This window comes from Cinclus cinclus, chromosome 8 (genome assembly GCF_963662255.1).
Source record: "Cinclus cinclus chromosome 8, bCinCin1.1, whole genome shotgun sequence".
In the NCBI taxonomy this organism is placed as follows: Eukaryota; Metazoa; Chordata; class Aves; order Passeriformes; family Cinclidae; genus Cinclus; species Cinclus cinclus.
The window spans coordinates 30,319,228-30,337,920 of NC_085053.1; the positions used below are offsets into that span (position 1 = coordinate 30,319,228).

At 49.4% G+C, this 18,693-nt stretch overlaps 1 protein-coding gene across 1 annotated transcript in view; it reads right to left on the reverse strand.

Annotated features, from left to right (window-relative positions):
- Window positions 1–3,606: 3,606 nt before the first annotated feature.
- Window positions 3,607–18,693, reverse strand: part of NEGR1 (neuronal growth regulator 1) — a 167,813-nt gene continuing 152,726 nt past the window's right edge. Inside the window, exon 8 of the mRNA XM_062497957.1 lies at window positions 3,607–3,737. Coding sequence (XP_062353941.1) covers window positions 3,607–3,737 — 131 coding nt within the window. The remainder of the gene's footprint in view (window positions 3,738–18,693) is intronic.

The window sequence follows — 18,693 nt, forward strand, 5'->3', positions numbered from 1 at the left end:
CAGCCGTGTCACAGCCGTGTCACAGCTATGTCACAGCCGTGTCACCGCCGTGTCACCGCTGTGTCACGGCTGTGTCACATCCATGTCACAGCCGTGTCACAGCCATGTCACAGCTATGTCACAATCGTGTCACATCTGTGTCAGAGCCGTGTCACAGCTATGTCACAGTCATGTCACAGCCGTGTCACATCAGTGTCACAGTCGTGTCACAGCCATGTCACAGCAGTGTCAGAGCCGTGTCGCAGCAGTGTCACAGTCGTGTCACAGCCATGTCACAGCAGTGTCACAGCAGTGTCACAGCTATGTCACAGTCATGTCACAGTTGTGTCACATCCGTGTCACAGCCGTGTCACTGTTCTGGGGGGACACAGCCCTGAGTGACCTCCCAGCGTGGTGAAAGCCCTGATGGAAATACTCAGCTGAACCTTTTGTTTTCATGTTGGGAGGGTGGGAGTCAGCGGAGTCAGACACGAGGACGATGGGTCCGAGCTGTGAGGAAGCACAGAACAAACCCCAAGTGCACCCCACGAGTGGCAGGGCTGGAACCAGGGGGTCCCTCCCAGCCCCAAACCCTCTCCATGGCTGTGGTCACTCTGCTGCCAGTTTTGGGAGCACAGGTCCCAGCTGGTCCCACCCCAGCTCACCCAGAACCACGTGTCCCCATCTGACCCTCTCTGCTGCAGCTCCAGTCCTGCCCAAATCCCAAACCCCCCAAACCCCCAACCCCCCAAATCCCCAAATCCAGGCTGCAGAGCCCCTCGCTGTCCCCTGCCCCTCACACACTCCTGCCCCACAGAGACACCCCTGGCACCCAGACACAGCTCCCAGCTCTGCTCTTCGTGTGGCTTTGGGTTTATTGTGGGTTTGGGTTTTTCTTTTTGGGCTCGACAAGGAGGATGTCCCCCCCAAGTGAAAATCAAACGTGGGACAGGACATCTCATCCCTGTCACCCAGTGCCTCTCCCTGGTGCAAATGCAAACATTCAACACTTCATTGTGTGTTCTTTTTTTTTTTTTTTTTTTTTCTTCATATTTAATAAAGCTGCTCTTCATTCTATTCTGTTGCTGGAGAGGTCAGGTTCTGAATTTCAGGAATCACTGGAATGCAATGTATCATTGGAATGCAGGATTTGATCCAGCCACAGTATAGAACCTCTCCCAGTTTTACACGTAGGGGTGGGGTTATCCATATCCTTACTTTTTCCTTCGAAAAACTGCACTGACACAAGACTTCCTGCAGCACCACTGTTTCTAGTGAATGGATTCTAAAATAGAGCACTTTAAAGCTGCAATACAAGAGAGATCAGGGTATCAGGACTGATAAACACATTGAGTCGAGTTTGCACCCTTTCCTTGCAGAATGGGTTTGTTCATGTTATTCCAGGTTTTAAAAAATGCCACATTTCTGAAAACAGCAACTGCTTGGCACACGGCTGTAAAGAATGAGAGAAATGATCCAGTCTGTCACTGGACACGTGCAACGTGACCCAGGGTGGTTTATTGCCATCTTTTGGAGTGAACATCTCTGTTCCTGCCCTTTCTCAGCAGAGGCACTGCACGTTCTGGCCTGGCAGAGTTCAGACTGAACCCAGGAAACTCAGAGTCCTCCTTGTTGAAAAAAATGGGATCTTGGGACTGCTGAGTGTTCCCAGTGCTCAGCTGGTGCTGCTCACCTGCCGTGAGGAGAAGAAATGGGGAACTGGGAAATTTGCGTCACCTACTGGAGCTCGAACACAGAACCTGGGAATGATCACAGTGAAAGTGGAGCTGTCCCCCCCAGGCCAGGATGGAGCAGCCTGGGACAATGGAAATGTCCCTGACCCTGGCCCTGGCCCTGGCCCTGGCCCTGACCCTGACCCTGACCCTGACCCTGACCCTGACCCTGGCCCTGACCCTGACCCTGACCCTGGCCCTGGCCCTGGCAGGGATGGGGTGGGGTTTGGGGTTTGGGGTTTTTGGTCTCTCCCAACCCAGCCCAGCCTGGAATTCTGTGATAAGAATTTTGTTATTTGATACAATATTGTTATTTATTATTTCAGTTGTTGTTTGTGAGCAAATCAGGAGCTCGTGGGGCCACCAGGGCATGTGGTGTCCAAGGGCTGCCGGCCAGGGCCACCTCAGGGAGTCACACAGGTGGCAGCTCTCAGGTGTAAACTGTGAGCAGCACTTCACACCGTGCAGGGCTTTAAGGAATAAAACACCATGGCACACGATTTCTGAGCTTGGTCCTTCCACATGTGACAGCACTGTCCTCTCCAGGGCTGCAGCAGGGGATGGGGTGAGGGCTGGGAGGGGAGCAGGTCTCCCCAGATCCAAACCCTGCCTGTCCTGGTCCCCCTAAATCCAAATCCTGCCTGCCCAGGTCCCCCCCAAATCCAAATCCTGCCTGTCCTGGTGGCTCTCCCAAGGACAGCCACGTGCCCTCAGCAGGAGCGCTCTCGCTGCCACAGGGATATGTGGAGACAGAAAATTCTGCTTGATACTCCAGGGATTTGCAGGTGTCTCATGGTTCAAAGCATCCTTTATCATTGCTAAATCAGCCAAACCAGTACAAAATTGAGTGCAAGAAAAATACCAATTCACGCCGGCTTTGCCAGTAATACAAAAGGGAGGATCCTGACATTTGCAGCCAGGTGGGAATTTGGCTTTAGGGGAACCTTCCGACAATCAAAAGGTGCCACCAAACAATTTGAGCTCTGTTTTCTAAGGGGAAATGTCGTTTTTACAGAGGTCACCTGCTGGTCAGTGCTGGTGGAGGGAGGAACAGAGAGGGGTTGGTGCCAGCCTTGAGCTAAACCCTGCTCCTGGAGCAGCTCCTGCGGGTGGCACAGGAGCCTTCCCTGGGAGCCCCTGGCACCTCTGTCCTCCCCGAGAGATTCTTTATGCTCCAAAGGATGCTTCAGCATTTCCCAAAACACATTCCAGATTGGTTGGAGAGGAAGAGGAAAGTCGTGTTTCATGAAGGCACAACCATGCTGAATTGGCAGGAAGGAGGGAAGAGAACAAAAGCAGTACTGCACAATGCAGTTATAGTACAAGGCTCATTCTTGAAACCTGAATATCATGCTAGAAGAAAATCTAGATATGTGTAATATTTTGAAGAAATATTTTGAAGGCAATATTATTTGATTTTTTTTTTTACTCAAAAAAGAACAAATGTTTTTGTGTAAGTTTGGATAGAATGCTAGTTGAGAAGGGAACTGAATGTTTGTATTGCAGCCTTAAAGAAGCACATTTTTACTGCAATATCCTTTTTTTTTGTAAACTACAGTCTGCGACTCAGCAGACCATGACTGAATGCTTCTGAAAACTTGTCGATTACAAACATGAAATCACAATTAATATCCTCTAAAAGTAATTTCAGAGTTCTCACGTCTTAGAAAAGGACAATGTGTACTGCTCCACAAGGTAATGCAGCTAATAATAATAATAATAATAAAATAAAAAAGGAGTCGAATTAAGGTATTTACATAATGAGCAATTCTACAGAAGGCGATCATCCCCATGTAAGCACTGATTATATCCCACGCTGCTTTTAACAAACTCTACCAGATTGGATCCAGTCATCAGCACTTTCAGAGAATCCTTAAAAGCCTTGTTTGGGTCTTTACACGTAGTGCAGAAGGATGTTCTTCAGGTAGAATATGCTGCTGAGGGAGGAGAGCGTCAGCACCAGGGACCAGCAGGAGAACAGCACCTCGGCGTGCCCGGTGATCCCGTACTGGGCTGTGCTGGGAGCTGCAAGGCAAGGACAGGGGTCACTGACAATTCCCACTCCCAGCTCCTCACGTTCATAGTTTCCATTTATTATTCTCAGCTGCGTTATAAGCACACGTTCTATTATTGGATTTTTGCACAAATGGATGCCATGTGTATAATGTTGGAAAACTTTGCTGAGTGAATAGGGTTTCTTTTAGTTCTGCTATTAACAAAACTTAGAAATAGCAGTGTGATAAATGTATTTTTTAGACTGTAACGTGGTGATGCAAAAAGCTTTTGTTCATGTCACTAGCTCAGGGAATGGTAAAAAGATAATCAGGAACTTCTTCACATTCTTGGATTATCCTGCCTGGATGAAGACAGGGGTGACGATCACCAGAACTCCAGGGAAGGAATTTATTGATCACGGAGTGTGGGACAGGATGGAGCCACAAAAAAGTTGATTTACAGGTTGGGGGGGCGATTTGGAATAATGCATGAAGGTCTAAGAACATGCAGCGTGTTGATGCATGTAATGAAGTTAAATGAGTTGGTGTGAGTGTTTCCTGAGTTAGGGTGGATGCCCAGCAGCCGGCCATGGTAACCTTTGCTTTACTGTCCCTTATTGTCTTTTATTAAACGTTTTCAAATCTACCAGGAGACGGAACCTCGTTTTTCCCAGCTCCTCTCAGGGCAGCAGAGGAATTCCTCTGGAAAGCAGGGAAAGCTGTGAGCACAGCCCAGCCCTGCTGCCACCCAGCCCAGGGAACAGCCCCGCTTGCTCCAAGAGGAGAATCTGCTTTTAAGGCAAGCACTTAAAAATGGGAGCGCTTCATTTTTTTACCAGCTGAATAATTGATCCATTTTTAAGGTACTGAGCATTAAGATCTGCAGTGCAATCAATGAGAGAGGACTGGATTAAGCTCTCCTGGAAAACAGCTCATTTTCTGCCCAGCTCCAGAAGCCAGAGTTTGACAACTGTGCTCAGCTAAAGCCATTAATACTTATTTTGAAGAAATTGTATTTATTTGTTTGCCACAAAGCCGTTCTCCAATTCCTGGGTATTTACCACACAAAGTGCAAAGAGGGGAAATACAAAAATCAGTGTTGAGGAGCAGGGGAGGAGCTGGTCCCTGGGGCTGGGCTGGAGCAGGAATGTCCCAGCTGTGCCTCAGGGATGGACCTGGCAGGAAATTTGTCCTTGATAGGATGAGGGGAATGGATGAGTGTTGATTTAGATGGGATTTGGGAAGGAATTGTTCTCTGGGAGGGAGGGCAGGGCTGGCACAAGGTGCCCAGAGCAGCCCTGGATCCCTGGCAGTGCCCAAGGCCAGGTTGGACACTGGGGCCATGGGAGGTGTCCCTGCCATGGCAGGGTGGGATGGGATAAAGGGATGGGATGGGATGGGATGGGATAAAGGGATGGGATGGGATGGGATGGGATGGGATGGGACGGGATGGGATGGGATGGGATAAAGGGGTGGGATGGGATGGGATAAAGGGATGGGATGGGATAAAGGGATGGGATGGGATAAAGGGATGGGATGGGATGGGATGGGATGGGATGGGATGGGATGGGATGGGATGGGATGGGATGGGATGGGATGGGATAAAGGGGTGTGATGGGATAATGGGATGGGATGAGATGGGATGGGATGAGATGAGATGAGATTTAAGGTCCCTCCCAACCCAACCCGACCCGACCTGACCCATCCCAGGATTCTGTGGACCCCATGGATTTGCTCTTGGACAGCCACAGGAGCTGTTCCCCCCCTGCACCAAACCCTGTTTGCTTTCACAGGATGCAGCCTCTCCCCAAATCAGCCCAAATCCTGGAGCACGAAGCTCCCTTTGGTCTCTGTGCAGAGCCCTGGAGCTCCATTTTTCGTGTGTGACATTTTATTTGGTGCAGAGAATGTGGCACAACCCCAGATCCTCTGCTTTCCCCCCGTGCAGAAAGGCTCAGGTAATAAACCCAAAACAAAACAAGATTAAACTTGGTTTTGAAGCTTAGTTTAGTGACTGATGACTGTGACTAACTGCAGGCCAGGGCACTTCCTCTCCTCTCATTAAAAAGGGACTTTCTGTGCTAAGTCAGGATGACAAATCAACCTTTAATTTATTACGAGGGCTGGGCGAGGAAGCTGAAGCATAACACGGTGCTATTTCATTTTATGGTATGAAAAGAGTTCCCCCAACTTACAGATAATTTGAACTAAGGTGGCTATAAAAGCGAGCAGAAAATTATGTAAATCTGATTTCCTGCATATGAACCAGCTCTGTCTTTCCAAGGCTTATTAAATCATACCTGGATTGTTTCTGCACAAAGGCAGGAGGGGAGTTAATGGGGGGAAAATGCTCTGACTTGGGGAGATAATAGAGAAGAGTTACAGTTCCCAAAGCTGCCTAAGCGGGAGAATTGGATGGGAAAGAAACCTGAAGGAAAAGCAAACCTGGAGAAGCTTAATTATCAATTATGATGTCACACGAGGCCTGCTGGATGACACACAGCTTAAAATATTGGGCTAGACTCTTAAAAATTCTTAAAAATTAATAATCTCCTGCAGACTTTTTCTTTTCCCCCTCAGAATTTTGATTAACTTTTCCTGTGGCTCCCCGAATTCCTTGCTGGCCAAGCAAAATGCTGTTGCTGGATATTAATAAAATTCCGTAGATTTGTGCTGATATAAAAACTTTAAAAATAAACACACATTTAAAAATTAAAGACTCTTAGCACGGTGTGCTCAGTCCTTGATCTACTCTGAGTAATTATTTTGGTAAGGACTGAGCAGTCCTTGCTTTCCTGAGCGTTTGCTGTGCAAAGCCATGCAAGGTCACTTTGTTCTTGGACTTGGTAATTTTCAAAGCACTTTTGGATGGTTCTCTGTGTCAGATGAAGCCCTTAGTTTGGGGAAACATGAAAATGTTTAAATGTTTGAGAGCAGGATGAACCAGCTGCCTTTTTCCCCCACTGAAATGTTTCCATGTAATTGTTTCACACACACGCACACACACACATGTGAGATTCCAGTCTTAATATTTGTGCAGGGTGGAGGAATGTGTGATTGGCTTTAAGTAAAAGTGGGATTATTTGAGTCTGTGATTACACCTGCAGCTATCCTGGGCATTCCCTCATCCCATCCTGGCCATTTCCCTCATCCCATCCTGGCCATTTCCCTCACCCCATCCTGGACATTTCCCTCATCCCATCCTGGCCATTTCCCTCACCCCATCCTGGCCATTTCCCTCATCCCATCCTGGCCATTTCCCTCATCCCATTCTGGCCATTTCCCTCACCCCATCCTGGGAAATACCCAGATCTGCTTTTCCAGAGGCTCTGGCAGAGCCCTGGGTGCCCACAGAGGGGAAGGCGAGGGAGGCTCAGGTTGGGCACCAGGAATTTCTCTATGGAAAACGCTGCCCTGCCCTGGCACAGCTGCCCAGGCAGGTTTGGATTCCCCATCCCTGGAGGGATTTCAAAGCCCTGTGGATGTGGGCCCAGGGGTCAGGGGTGGCCCTGGCAGTGCTGGGGGTGGTTGGACTCCATGGGCTGGGAGGGCTTTTCCAACCTAAACAATTCAGGGATCTTATCTAGTGCTGCAAATTCACTTCAGAGCCCTGGGAGTGATACCTTGAAATGCCTGAAAAGAAAAGTGAATTTCCATCTAGGAAAAGATTAAAAGGAGCTCCACGAACAGCCTGATGTCTGAAATATCAAATGACCCAGGATTTAGAAGACACAATGAGTTGAAAATGTCAGCTGCAGCCACTGAGGGGTAATAATTTACTTTCATGCTAGTGGCTAAGTCAGATTTTCCTCAGAGGCAGAGTGGCTGCATCCCTCAAGGTGAGGGAGGGACACACACAGAGCATCACCAGGGGCTGGGAAGGGACCCGCTGGGGGCTCCGGGACTCCCAGACAGACTGGGGCTGGAAACTGAGGTTGGAGGGGACCCTAAATATCCTCCCAGGGAAGGAGAAATCCCTGCCATGGCACCACCCCAGTGCCAGGCACACCTCGGGTGCCCACGTGCTTTTGTAAGCTCTCCTTTCTTCCAATTTAGGGATTATTGTACCTAATCCTAATGTTTTACACCAGCCGGCACTTGTGGAAATATTTAAGACACCCTTAGCACAGATAGGATTATATTCAGACATCTCTCCTAGTGCTGAGTAGAAAGGAACAAAGTAATATTATATCAGTATCTCTAATTAATACAAGAGATTAGGAGAAGTGCTATGCTGGAACACATAAACCAGCATTTCCTAGCACCAAGGGCTGCATTAACCAGAAATAATTATAAGCTTTAATGCTGATGCTGTGTAGACAAAAGCACAGACCCCTTTAGGTTGTCTGAATAAGCAAGACTAATTCTGTTAAATGGATTATGCAGGGAGATGTTAATAAACATTTCATTTAACTATATTCAGGTTAATCATTTACTAAAGGAAAGCCTTAATAAATTGGATATTTTTCGGTGCAACACTTAAAATATACAGGGAAGGAAGGAATAAACTTCCTCAAGGTCAAAGCAGTAAGGCAAAAAAAAAAAAAAAGGATGAAAAAGGCTAGGCTGTCAAATAACGTTCCTTTAAAAGAAAAGATGGGGAGATAATGGGCCTCAGAAGGCTGGGGCGAGGCCCAGGGATAACATCTCTCTGTTTTGTTCCACTTGAAGCTGGTGGAGGATTTATGGCAGCGGAGGAGAAGGCTGACAGTCCATAAAGGACTCTGTTAGGGAGCAGGCGGTGATGGGCAGAGAATGCCTGCAGAGCTCTGGAAGCACTCCCAGCCCCTGGCCGGGAGCAGAAACCTCCAGCTGTGCCTTGGACAACAGCAAGGGCTGGGGACAGCTCGACCTTGGGAGAACAAAACCTTCAAAACCTTGTCTGGGAACGGATCAGAGAAAAGGGGGATTTGTCTGGTCTTATGCAAATGCAACCATCCTCAAGGCTGGGATGCACCGGGATGGGAAACCCAGGAGTGAAGTTCAAAGGATCAGGGTGAAGGAGGAGACCCTGCTGGAGTGTGTGCAGATGGAAACTGGGATAAAGCAGAGCGTGATGGAAACGCCTGGAAAATGTTGGGGATTTCAGAGGTGGGAAATGCCTCTGGATGTGGGCACTGGGAATTTCAGAGGTGGGAAATGTTTCTGGATGTGAGCACTGGGAATTTCAGAGGTGGGAAATGTTTCTGGATGTGAGCACTGGGAATTTCAGAGGTGGGAAATGTCTCTGGATGTGGGCACTGGGAATTTCAGAGATGGGAAATGCCTCTGGATGTGGGCACTGGGAATTTCAGAGGTGGGAAATGTCTCTGGATGTGGGCACTGGGAATTTCAGAGGTGGGAAATGTCTCTGGATGTGAGCACTGGGAATTTCAGAGGTGGGAAATGTCTCTGGATGTGGGCACTGGGAATATCAGAGATGGGGAAATCCTCTGGATGTGGGCACTGGGAATTTCAGAGGTGGGAAATGTCTCTGGATGTGAGCACTGGGAATTTCAGAGGTGGGAAATGTCTCTGGATGTGGGCACTGGGAATTTCAGAGATGGGAAATGTCTCTGGATGTGGGCACTGGGAATTTCAGAGGTGGGAAATGTCTCTGGATGTGGGCACTGGGAATATCAGAGATGGGGAAATCCTCTGGATGTGGGCACTGGGAATTTCAGAGGTGGGAAATGTCTCTGGATGTGGGCACTGGGAATTTCAGAGATGGGAAATGCCTCTGGATGTGGGCACTGGGAATTTCAGAGATGGGGAAATCCTCTGGATGTGGGCACTGGGAATTTCAGAGGTGGGAAATGTTTCTGGATGTGGGCACTGGGAATTTCAGAGGTGGGAAATGTTTCTGGATGTGGTCACTGGGAATTTCAGAGGTGGGAAATGTCTCTGGATGTGGGCACTGGGAATTTCAGAGGTGGGAAATGTCTCTGGATGTGAGCACTGGGAATTTCAGAGGTGGGAAATGTCTCTGGATGTGGGCACTGGGAATTTCAGAGATGGGAAATGTCTCTGGATGTGGGCACTGGGAATTTCAGAGGTGGGGAAATCCTCTGGATGTGGGCACTGGGAATTTCAGAGGTGGGAAATGTCTCTGGATGTGAGCACTGGGAATTTCAGAGGTGGGAAATGTCTCTGGATGTGGGCACTGGGAATTTCAGAGATGGGAAATGTTTCTGGATGTGGGCACTGGGAATTTCAGAGATGGGAAATGTCTCTGGATGTGAGCACTGGGAATTTCAGAGGTGGGAAATGTTTCTGGATGTGGTCACTGGGAATTTCAGAGATGGGAAATGTCTCTGGATGTGGGCACTGGGAATTTCAGAGATGGGGAAATCCTCTGGATGTGGTCACTGGGAATTTCAGAGATGGGAAATGTCTCTGGATGTGGGCACTGGGAATTTCAGAGGTGGGAAATGTCTCTGGATGTGGGCACTGGGAATTTCAGAGATGGGAAATGTCTCTGGATGTGGGCACTGGGAATTTCAGAGGTGGGAAATGTCTCTGGATGTGGGCACTGGGAATTTCAGAGATGGGGAAATCCTCTGGATGTGGGCACTGGGAATTTCAGAGGTGGGAAATGTCTCTGGATGTGGGCACTGGGAATTTCAGAGATGGGAAATGTCTCTGGATGTGAGCACTGGGAATTTCAGAGGTGGGAAATGTCTCTGGATGTGGGCACTGGGAATTTCAGAGATGGGAAATGTCTCTGGATGTGGGCACTGGGAATTTCAGAGGTGGGAAATGTCTCTGGATGTGGGCACTGGGAATTTCAGAGGTGGGAAATGCCTCTGGATGTGGGCACTGGGAATTTCAGAGGGCTGCCCCCTCCCCCAGCATCCTCTCCACGAGCTCCTCCAGCCCAGGGCTCAGGGATTTGTCTCAGCCCCTGCAGCCACTCCCGGCTCATGGGGATGCAATTTGGGGCAAGATCTCGCTGTCTTGTATTATCTGTCAAGAAGAGCTCAGCACTACTAAGACAAATCCCTGAAAATCCTTGAGGAAGGACACAGAATATTGCAGGAGCTGTCCGGGAGCTGCCTCTGCCCGGTGGATAAGGCAGAGCAGTGCAGGATAAAGCTGGAAAGTGCCAGGTGCTTAACAGAGGGGCTTTATCATCCTCTGGGATGGGAGTGCTGGCAGAAAGATTCAGGAGATGAGCCCCAGAAGAGTGATGGGGTTGATAAGAGAGGGGAGTTATCAGGCCCTGTCCGTCAGCATTCACACAGGGCTGCTGGCAGGGCAGGAGCTAGAAGATGAAATGCTGATTTGTCCTTATTTCAAATTTAAATTAATTAAAAAAAAAAAATTTATGAGTCTTAAAATGGAAAAACAGGGACTAAAATATTATTGTTAGAACTGCAGAAGCAAAAATCAGCTGTTTGTTGTGCTAAAATTTGAAAGCTTAGTATTTTAAACACTTGAGATGTGCCACCAGCAATGTCTTGAAGTGAAATATTATCCCAGCCTATGTTTGTGCACTCGAAGAAAATGAGACAGAAGCATTTCTTGTTTCAGTCATGAAGAGCCCAGTTGGGATGTGCCCTGTGTCTAATTCAAAACTGATCCTGATGCTGATTTTGACTGAGGTAAAATACAGAATACATTATTTACAGGTTGAAAAAGAAAAAGAGTCAAGCGATGAGCACACGGTAACCATGGCCACCAGCTGTGTAATTCTGAATTCTGGGGATCTTTGCCTGGGATTTGGGGCTCCCTGGCTGTGGAAAGCCTGGCCCAAGGAGGCAGAAGGAGACAGGCACTCCCTCCTGCCCTCCACAGCAGTCAGAGTCACCTTTCCCATTCCCCGACAAATAACTCATGCTAAATACTGTAAACAGCCACAGCCTCATCTCAGACTGCTAAAAATACACCCAGCACTGGAGATTTTCAAGTCGGATCGTTTTTGCTGGTGAGGGTGGTGGGGCTGCCAGCCCTGGTGAGCCTGGTTCAACCCAGAGCTGCTCAGGGGGGACAAAAGGGGGTCAGGAACCCTCAAAGAACCCTCTGGAACTGAGCATCTCCTGAGTCAGCAACTGCTCAAGAGCAGTGCCTGGTGCCTCACTCCTGGTTCCTTGTGCGACCTCGCTCTGGTTCCTGCTCACCTGGAGAGGAGAAGGATCCAGGGAGAGCTCAGAGCCCCTGGCAGGGCCTGAAGGGGCTCCAGGAGAGCTGGAGAGGGACTGGGGACAAGGGATGGAGGGACAGGACACAGGGAATGGATTCCCAGAAGGCAGGGACGGATGGGATTTTGGGAATTGGGAATTGCTCCCTGGGAGGGGCTGGGCTGGAATTCCCAGAGCAGCTGCGGCTGCCCCTGGATCCCTGGCAGTGCCCAAGGCCAGGCTGGACACTGGGGCTGGGACACCCTGGGACAGTGGGAGGTGTCCCTGCCATGGCAGGGGTGGCACTGGGTGATCTCTGCATTCCCTCCCAACCCAACCCATTCCAGGATCCTGTCAGTGTCCCTGGGTATCCCAGAATCAGAGCAGTGGTGCTGCTCTGACGGTGCAGGACCAGCTTTAGTGACAGCTCCAGAAACAGCCCCCATTTTCAACCTTCCCACACTGCTCTGGTGTATCTCCAATGGAATTTCATTCAGACAGAGATGAACCCGATGATATCAAACAGAAACACCTTCCCTGAAATACTGCATGGGAGAAGAATCCCTCTAATGCCTTGATGGGATGAATGAAGCAGGAGCTGAGCACAGAGAGCTCTGAGTTTAACAGGATGAAATAGCACAGCCCTGATGGACTCGGATTCTGCTGCAAGGAATATTTCACAATCCCGAGAAGTATTTATAAGGAAAATTACTGTGAGGGAACAGGATGAAATTTGGCTTTATATATCATGCTTTATACTCGAGTCATGTCCCATTTCTTTGTGTGGCTGAGGAGTGCAGTCGTGCTGGAAAAATGAAAGATCTCTGAGGAGCTCTGGAGCAATGGATGGGAACAGCCTTGAGGAACGAGCTGGCTTGGAACAACAGAGGAGCTGTGAGCCCACCCTGGGGTGAGCCCAGGCTTAACGGAGTCACCACCTCACCCCAGCCGAGGGGAGGGCAGGAATCAGCCAAGGGACAGGGAGCATGGCTCTGGGCTGCAGGAGCAGAGCCCAGCACCCACGGTCCCACATCGTTCTAGCACTGTCCAAACCCTCCTGCAGCTCTGGCAGCCTCGGGCCGTGCCCATTCCTGGGGATCTGGGCAGTGCCCAGCACCCTCTGGCTGAGGGAAGAACCTTGCCCTGATGTCCATCCTGTATGGATGAGACGCCTGAGCAAGGCTCAGCCTGTCCCTCCCCATGTGGGAATCCTGATTTGCTGCTCTTGGCACAGTCAGGGCAAAGGAAAGCACAAACCCAGCTGAGATTTCTCATCTTTTTTTCTAAACCCTGTTGTCCTGTCTGGAAGAAGTGGAGCAGCAGCAGCTGTTGAGGCAGAGGGGAGCAGCCACTGGAAGGGGTCACTGGAAGGAGCAGGTAAATCCTGAGGTATTTCAGGGACTGTGCAGTCCCTGGTCACACAGCTGGCTTGGGATGGGATGTGTTCAAGGCTGGGACTGTCCTCTCCCACATCTGCTCTGATTTTGGGTTCATCTGCAGCAACCACCAAACCCAGCCTTGTTTAGCCCGAAGTTAAATAGAAACCAAGCTTGACGCTGGGAATCCTGTCCTGGAATCCCAAATTAAAGAGGAGAATGGCTCAGGATTTTCCACTGGCCATGGCAAGCACAGCTTTGGTCAAGAGGCCATTGAGAATAAACCATGGAAGTGCCAGAGAAGGCACTGGGAGAAGCAAGTTGCTCATTCCATTCCCACTCCCATTCCCACTTCCATTCTATTCCCATTACTATTCCCATTCCCACTCTCACTCCCACTCCCATTCCCATTCTATTCCCACTCCCATTCCCCATTCCCCATTCCCCATTCCCCATTCCCCATTCCCATTCCCATTCCCCATTCCGCATTCCCATTCCCCATTCCCATTCCCATTCCCCATTCCGCATTCCCATTCCCCATTCCCATTCCCATTCCCCATTCCCATTCCCATTCCTATTCCCCATTCCCCATTCCCCACTCCCATTCCCCATTCCCATTCCCCATTCCCATTCCCATTCCCATTCCCATTCCCCATTCCCATTCCCATTCCCATTCCCATTCCCCATTCCCCATTCCCCATTCCCCATTCCCCATTCCCCATCCCCATTCCCCATTCCCCATTCCCCATTCCCCATTCCCATCCCCATCCCCATCCCCATCCCATTTCCCATTCCCATTCTATTCCCATTCCCATTCCCATATCCATTTCCCATCCCCATCCCATTCCCATTCCCCCAGCCCAGTTCTGCAGGGTGTGGCACAGTTCCCATCTGTATTCCAGCCCGGCAGTTCTGGAAAGGTTCCCCAGGGAAGGAGCACCAGGAAGAGCCAAGCACTGAGGCTCTCCATGAGGAATATTCCCACACCAAGGGATGGGGAAACTCTGGGGGCACCCACCAGGGATCCAGCTGGATAAATCCCCCCCTCCCACACGGGATGGGCAGCACAAGCATGGAGTGACAACCTTGGAAGCTCCGGTTCCTGTCTCAGCTCCTGGTGCAGATCACTCTGGCAGCCTACAATAACTGCTTCCCCAACAATGTGGTTCTCATTTGTAAGTGTCACATTGGAGACGAGGAAAAGCATTTTAATGTGACAGAAAAATTTGACTTGGGAGCTAATTACTTTCATTTGAGAGAATTTTTGGCTCATCTGCATACTTGACAATTATTTACAGCTTACATTGGTAATTAGAGGTTGGGTCTTGTGCTGAAATATTGCAAATGGCTTTGGAGACATTTGCTGATCCTCCTAACTTTGAGAGGAAATGAATTTATTAGTAGTTAATATGTAAAATATTTGTACTTCTGACCTTTTGTTAAACATTCTTCCTATATTTTAAATGATTGGTTGTCAGAGCCATTTTTCTCCAAGTGACGTGTGACATTGTAAATAAGCTCTTGAATTAAGCAGCACATTAAATCTCCGTGTTCAGTGGCAACCTTTGATAGTTCTCATATATCAGGGAGACTTTGTTGGTTCTGCTGTGTTGAGGCAATGTCATACAGCAGCGTGAATGATAATTTTTTACACTGAACTTTCCAGTTTCTGCACAGTTTCCACATCATTCTTGTGCTCTTGACAAAGGATGTGGAGTTAAGCAGCTTTGAACATGATTTCTCTCTCTTTTTTTTTGGTGTACAAGGAAGGAAGTTTTTGGCTGGAAGTGCTGGTAGCCTTTCAGCAAATCTTCCACTGAGGTGATTGGCAGATGATTTCTAAGATGTGGGGTTTATTCAGATTTCTGTTGATTTCCTTAAGCATTTCTGGTGGGATCCTCTTGCTCGTATTTCTGAGTAGTGCATGTATTCATCTCTTTTTATAGCAATATTAAAAACCCCATAATCCACGGAAATTTCTTCCCAAACTGTGCCAGTAGCCAAGGAATTAATCATCAGTAGGGTTTTGGTTAGAAGAAGGTGGTGGATGAAATAACCACCCAGTCCAACGGTTTGCTAATTCCAGAACTTACAATGACCCCTGAATCACAACAGCCTCAGGCTGGGCCAGGAGAGGCTCAGGGGGGACAGCAGCAGGAATTTCCTGATGGAAAGGGTGCTCAGGGACTGGAACTGCCCAGGGAGGGTTGGATCCCCATCCCTGGAGGTGTCCCAGGAATTCCTGGAGGTGACACTGAGTGCTCTGGGCTGGGGACAAGGTGGGGGGTTTGGGGACTGGACCCATCAGGGACTGGACTCAGTGGTCTGGGGGGGGCTTTTCCAGCCTCACTGGTTTTGGGATGGAGCTCTGTGAGCTGTGTCCTCTCCCGGGGCCTGTCCTGACAGGGTTAAACCGAAGGGCACAGGAAAGTCCCTTCCAAGAGGGGATCCAGGCTCGCTGAAATGCCCCCAGCACCCGCGTGTGCACTCAGTGTGCTCAGCAGCAGGGAGCACGGAGCAGTTCCCCTGGCAGTTCTCCCTTCCCACAGCACAGCAGAGGCAGTGGCCACCCTTCCCTGCCTGCAGTAAAAAGCGCTGAGCCCGCTCATGAGGGATGATTGCAATTTCCACGGGGCTGTGTATGCAAGGAACAAACATCACTCATCACAGCCTGAGCTATTTGCTCTTCAGATCCAAGAGCGTTTGTCTGCAGCCCTTGACGTGACATTAACTATTCATGGAACTCCAGAGCGTTCAAACGCTGCCCCAGTAAAATTGTTGCTACTTTTCAACTTGATTGAGACCTTCCCCGAGCCAGGCTGCGCTGCAGCTCTGCGCACTCAGGGGTGCAGGAGTGTCCAGGTGCTGGGGCTGGCAGCCCTCGATGCCCTGGGCACCCACGGGAGCTGTGGGGGTTCAGGGCCTGCAGATTTTGGTGATTTGTCACCCTGAACACGCTGTTTGTCACCTGCAGCTGGGGCTCCCTGGGGGTGGCTGCAGGGAAGGGGACTGACCTCACTGACCCTGCTGAGGGATCCTCTTATAGGATGGGCAGGCCCTGGCACGGGGTGCCCAGAACAGCTCTGGATCCCTGGAAGTGTCCGAGGACAGGTTGGACATTGGGGCTGGGAGCACCTGGGATAGTGGGAGGTGTCCTGGGTGGGATTTATTTAAGGTCCTTCCCAACCCAGGCCATTCTGTGATCCTGTGATTCTGTGACTCTGGATTGTGTGATTCCATGATTATATGATTCCGTGATCCTGTGGTTCTGTGATCCCGTGGTTCTGTGATGCCATGACTCTGGATTCTGTGATTCCATGATTCTGTGATTCCGTGATCCTGTGGTTCTATGATGCTATATGACTTTGTGGTTCTGTGATTCTGTGATTCTGTGACTCTGTGATTCCGTGATTCCATGATTCCATGATTCTGTGATTCCATGATTCTGTGGTTCCATGATTATGTGATTCTATGATTCTGTGGTTCCATGATTCCATTTACCTTCCATCACTGTTCCCTAGGATGAATTATTTGGGACTGCAGCAGGAGCTGATTTGCCTTTGGGAGGACTCCAAGCTCTTCCAGCTGCCTGTGGCTGAGAGGGAATGATCTCCCCCCTTCCAGAGCCATTTGGGGTCGGATTTCTGCTGGGGGTCCCTTTCCAGAGCCCCTCACCCCTCCTGCCTGCTGCTGCTCTGCAGCTTTTCCTGCTGCTGGAGGATTTTGCATCAGGAAGCTTTTCATTCCCCAGCCTTCCCCACTCGCTTTTCAGCTTAATCCTGAGGATTTTGGAGACATTATGGCTCAGCTTTGCATATGTTATTACACAGAAGAGAGGAAAAAAAACCCAATAGATGAGATTTTTCGAAGCTGACTGGGAGTTTTAGGCATGCAGGTTCTGTTAAGAGTCATGCCTTTGAAAATCTCTATCAATTAATAACAGTATTTTGGGGACAGAGATGGGTGCCTTAAAGCTGACTCTGATAGCCTTGGATACATGTGCAGGAAGACACGTTCTGCCTCAAAACCAATCTTTCTTTCCTAGTTTATAACTCCTCAGCACTAAAATCCCTCAGGTTTCTCCGACACCTTGGATTGGGAATTGGACAGCGACAATCTGCACTGAACAGGGTGGGGTTTCCACCTCTTTGTAAAATAAAACACTGCTCCATCTGTTAGGGCTTGAACTGGGTCTTTGTGGGTCCCTTCCAGCTCAGGATATCCCGTGATTCTGGGAAAGCTGAGCACTAAATGGGGCTGTGCAGCGTGGGAGGCAAGGGCACAGCAGGCTGGAGATTTGGGGTCTGTGCACAAAGCAAGGCAGGCACTGCTCGCTCCTGCAGGGTCTCTCTGGCCAGAGCTCTTTGCTTTGACAGTTTCCTGTGGATTATTCAAATCACTCCCTGTTTCCTTCAAATCACTCCCTGTTTTCTTCAAATCACTCCCTGTTTTCCCATCCGAAAATCCATACCCCTTTGTCCCAGTGAACACCCTCTGCAGATTCCCAAACCCCCTGGCTTTGGCAGGGAGCTCTCTCTGGGTGGTTTTGTGCAGGGACGTTGAGCAGGGAGGTGAAAGGGAGACAATCACAGCAGAGCAGTCAGGGACAGAGGAGGGAAGGAAGGGGGAGTCCCAGCAATCCTCACTGCAGAGATGCAGCTCTGCCCTTCTGGGAGATGGTGGAGAGAGGAACACAGAGCTGAGTCACCCTGAAATCCAGGAGGACAAAAGATGCCAAGGTCAATCATTTCACCCCAATGTTTGGAGTGACAGGCGCTGCTGAATGTCCCAGTGCCACCCCACGTCACCCCAGGATGTGGCTTGGTGTGGTGGGTGGCAGGGAGCAGCTGCCACTCGTCCACTGAGTTCATCTTCCTCTGCCTCACGCCAGCAGCTTTTCCTTATGGAAATATCTGACTCATCAGCTGAAAACGGGGAAAATATTTTGCACAACTTCCATCTTAATGAAAAGCATCTTTACAATTTCAATCAGATGGCTCCACGCTGTTCTGTGGATTCAGAGGCTCAGTTAAAATCTGGGCTTCCTGAAAATCATGAACAGGAGCAGGTGCCAGTGATAAAGGAGAATTTATTTAATTGTTCAGAGCTGCTGCTTGAACCTGTTACAGCCCAATGCAGGCCTGGCTCAGCCATCATGTTCCTGCCTACAAATTTTGGTGCTGATTTCTTTAACCCAGAGAGCCTCTTGGAAAAATCCCCACGCAGCCTTTCACAGGTTGCCTGGTTACATGCTAAGAGCTCATCTGGAAAGTTTAAAGAAGGACAAAGCCCAAAAATCCACCTCAGCAGACTGGGCCTTGCAAATGCTCCTCGTGAGGGAAAGGACAAGATGCAGCATGCAGCTTTGAAACATCAGTTCAGAGTAAGGAAATGGCTGATCCTGTGTCATCCTGGGATGTTGTTTTCCATCCTGGCTGGAAGTATTGTTGGCAGCTCCATCAAAATGTCCATGTTGCACAGATACTCTAAATGCAGCTGGCATGAAACTGAA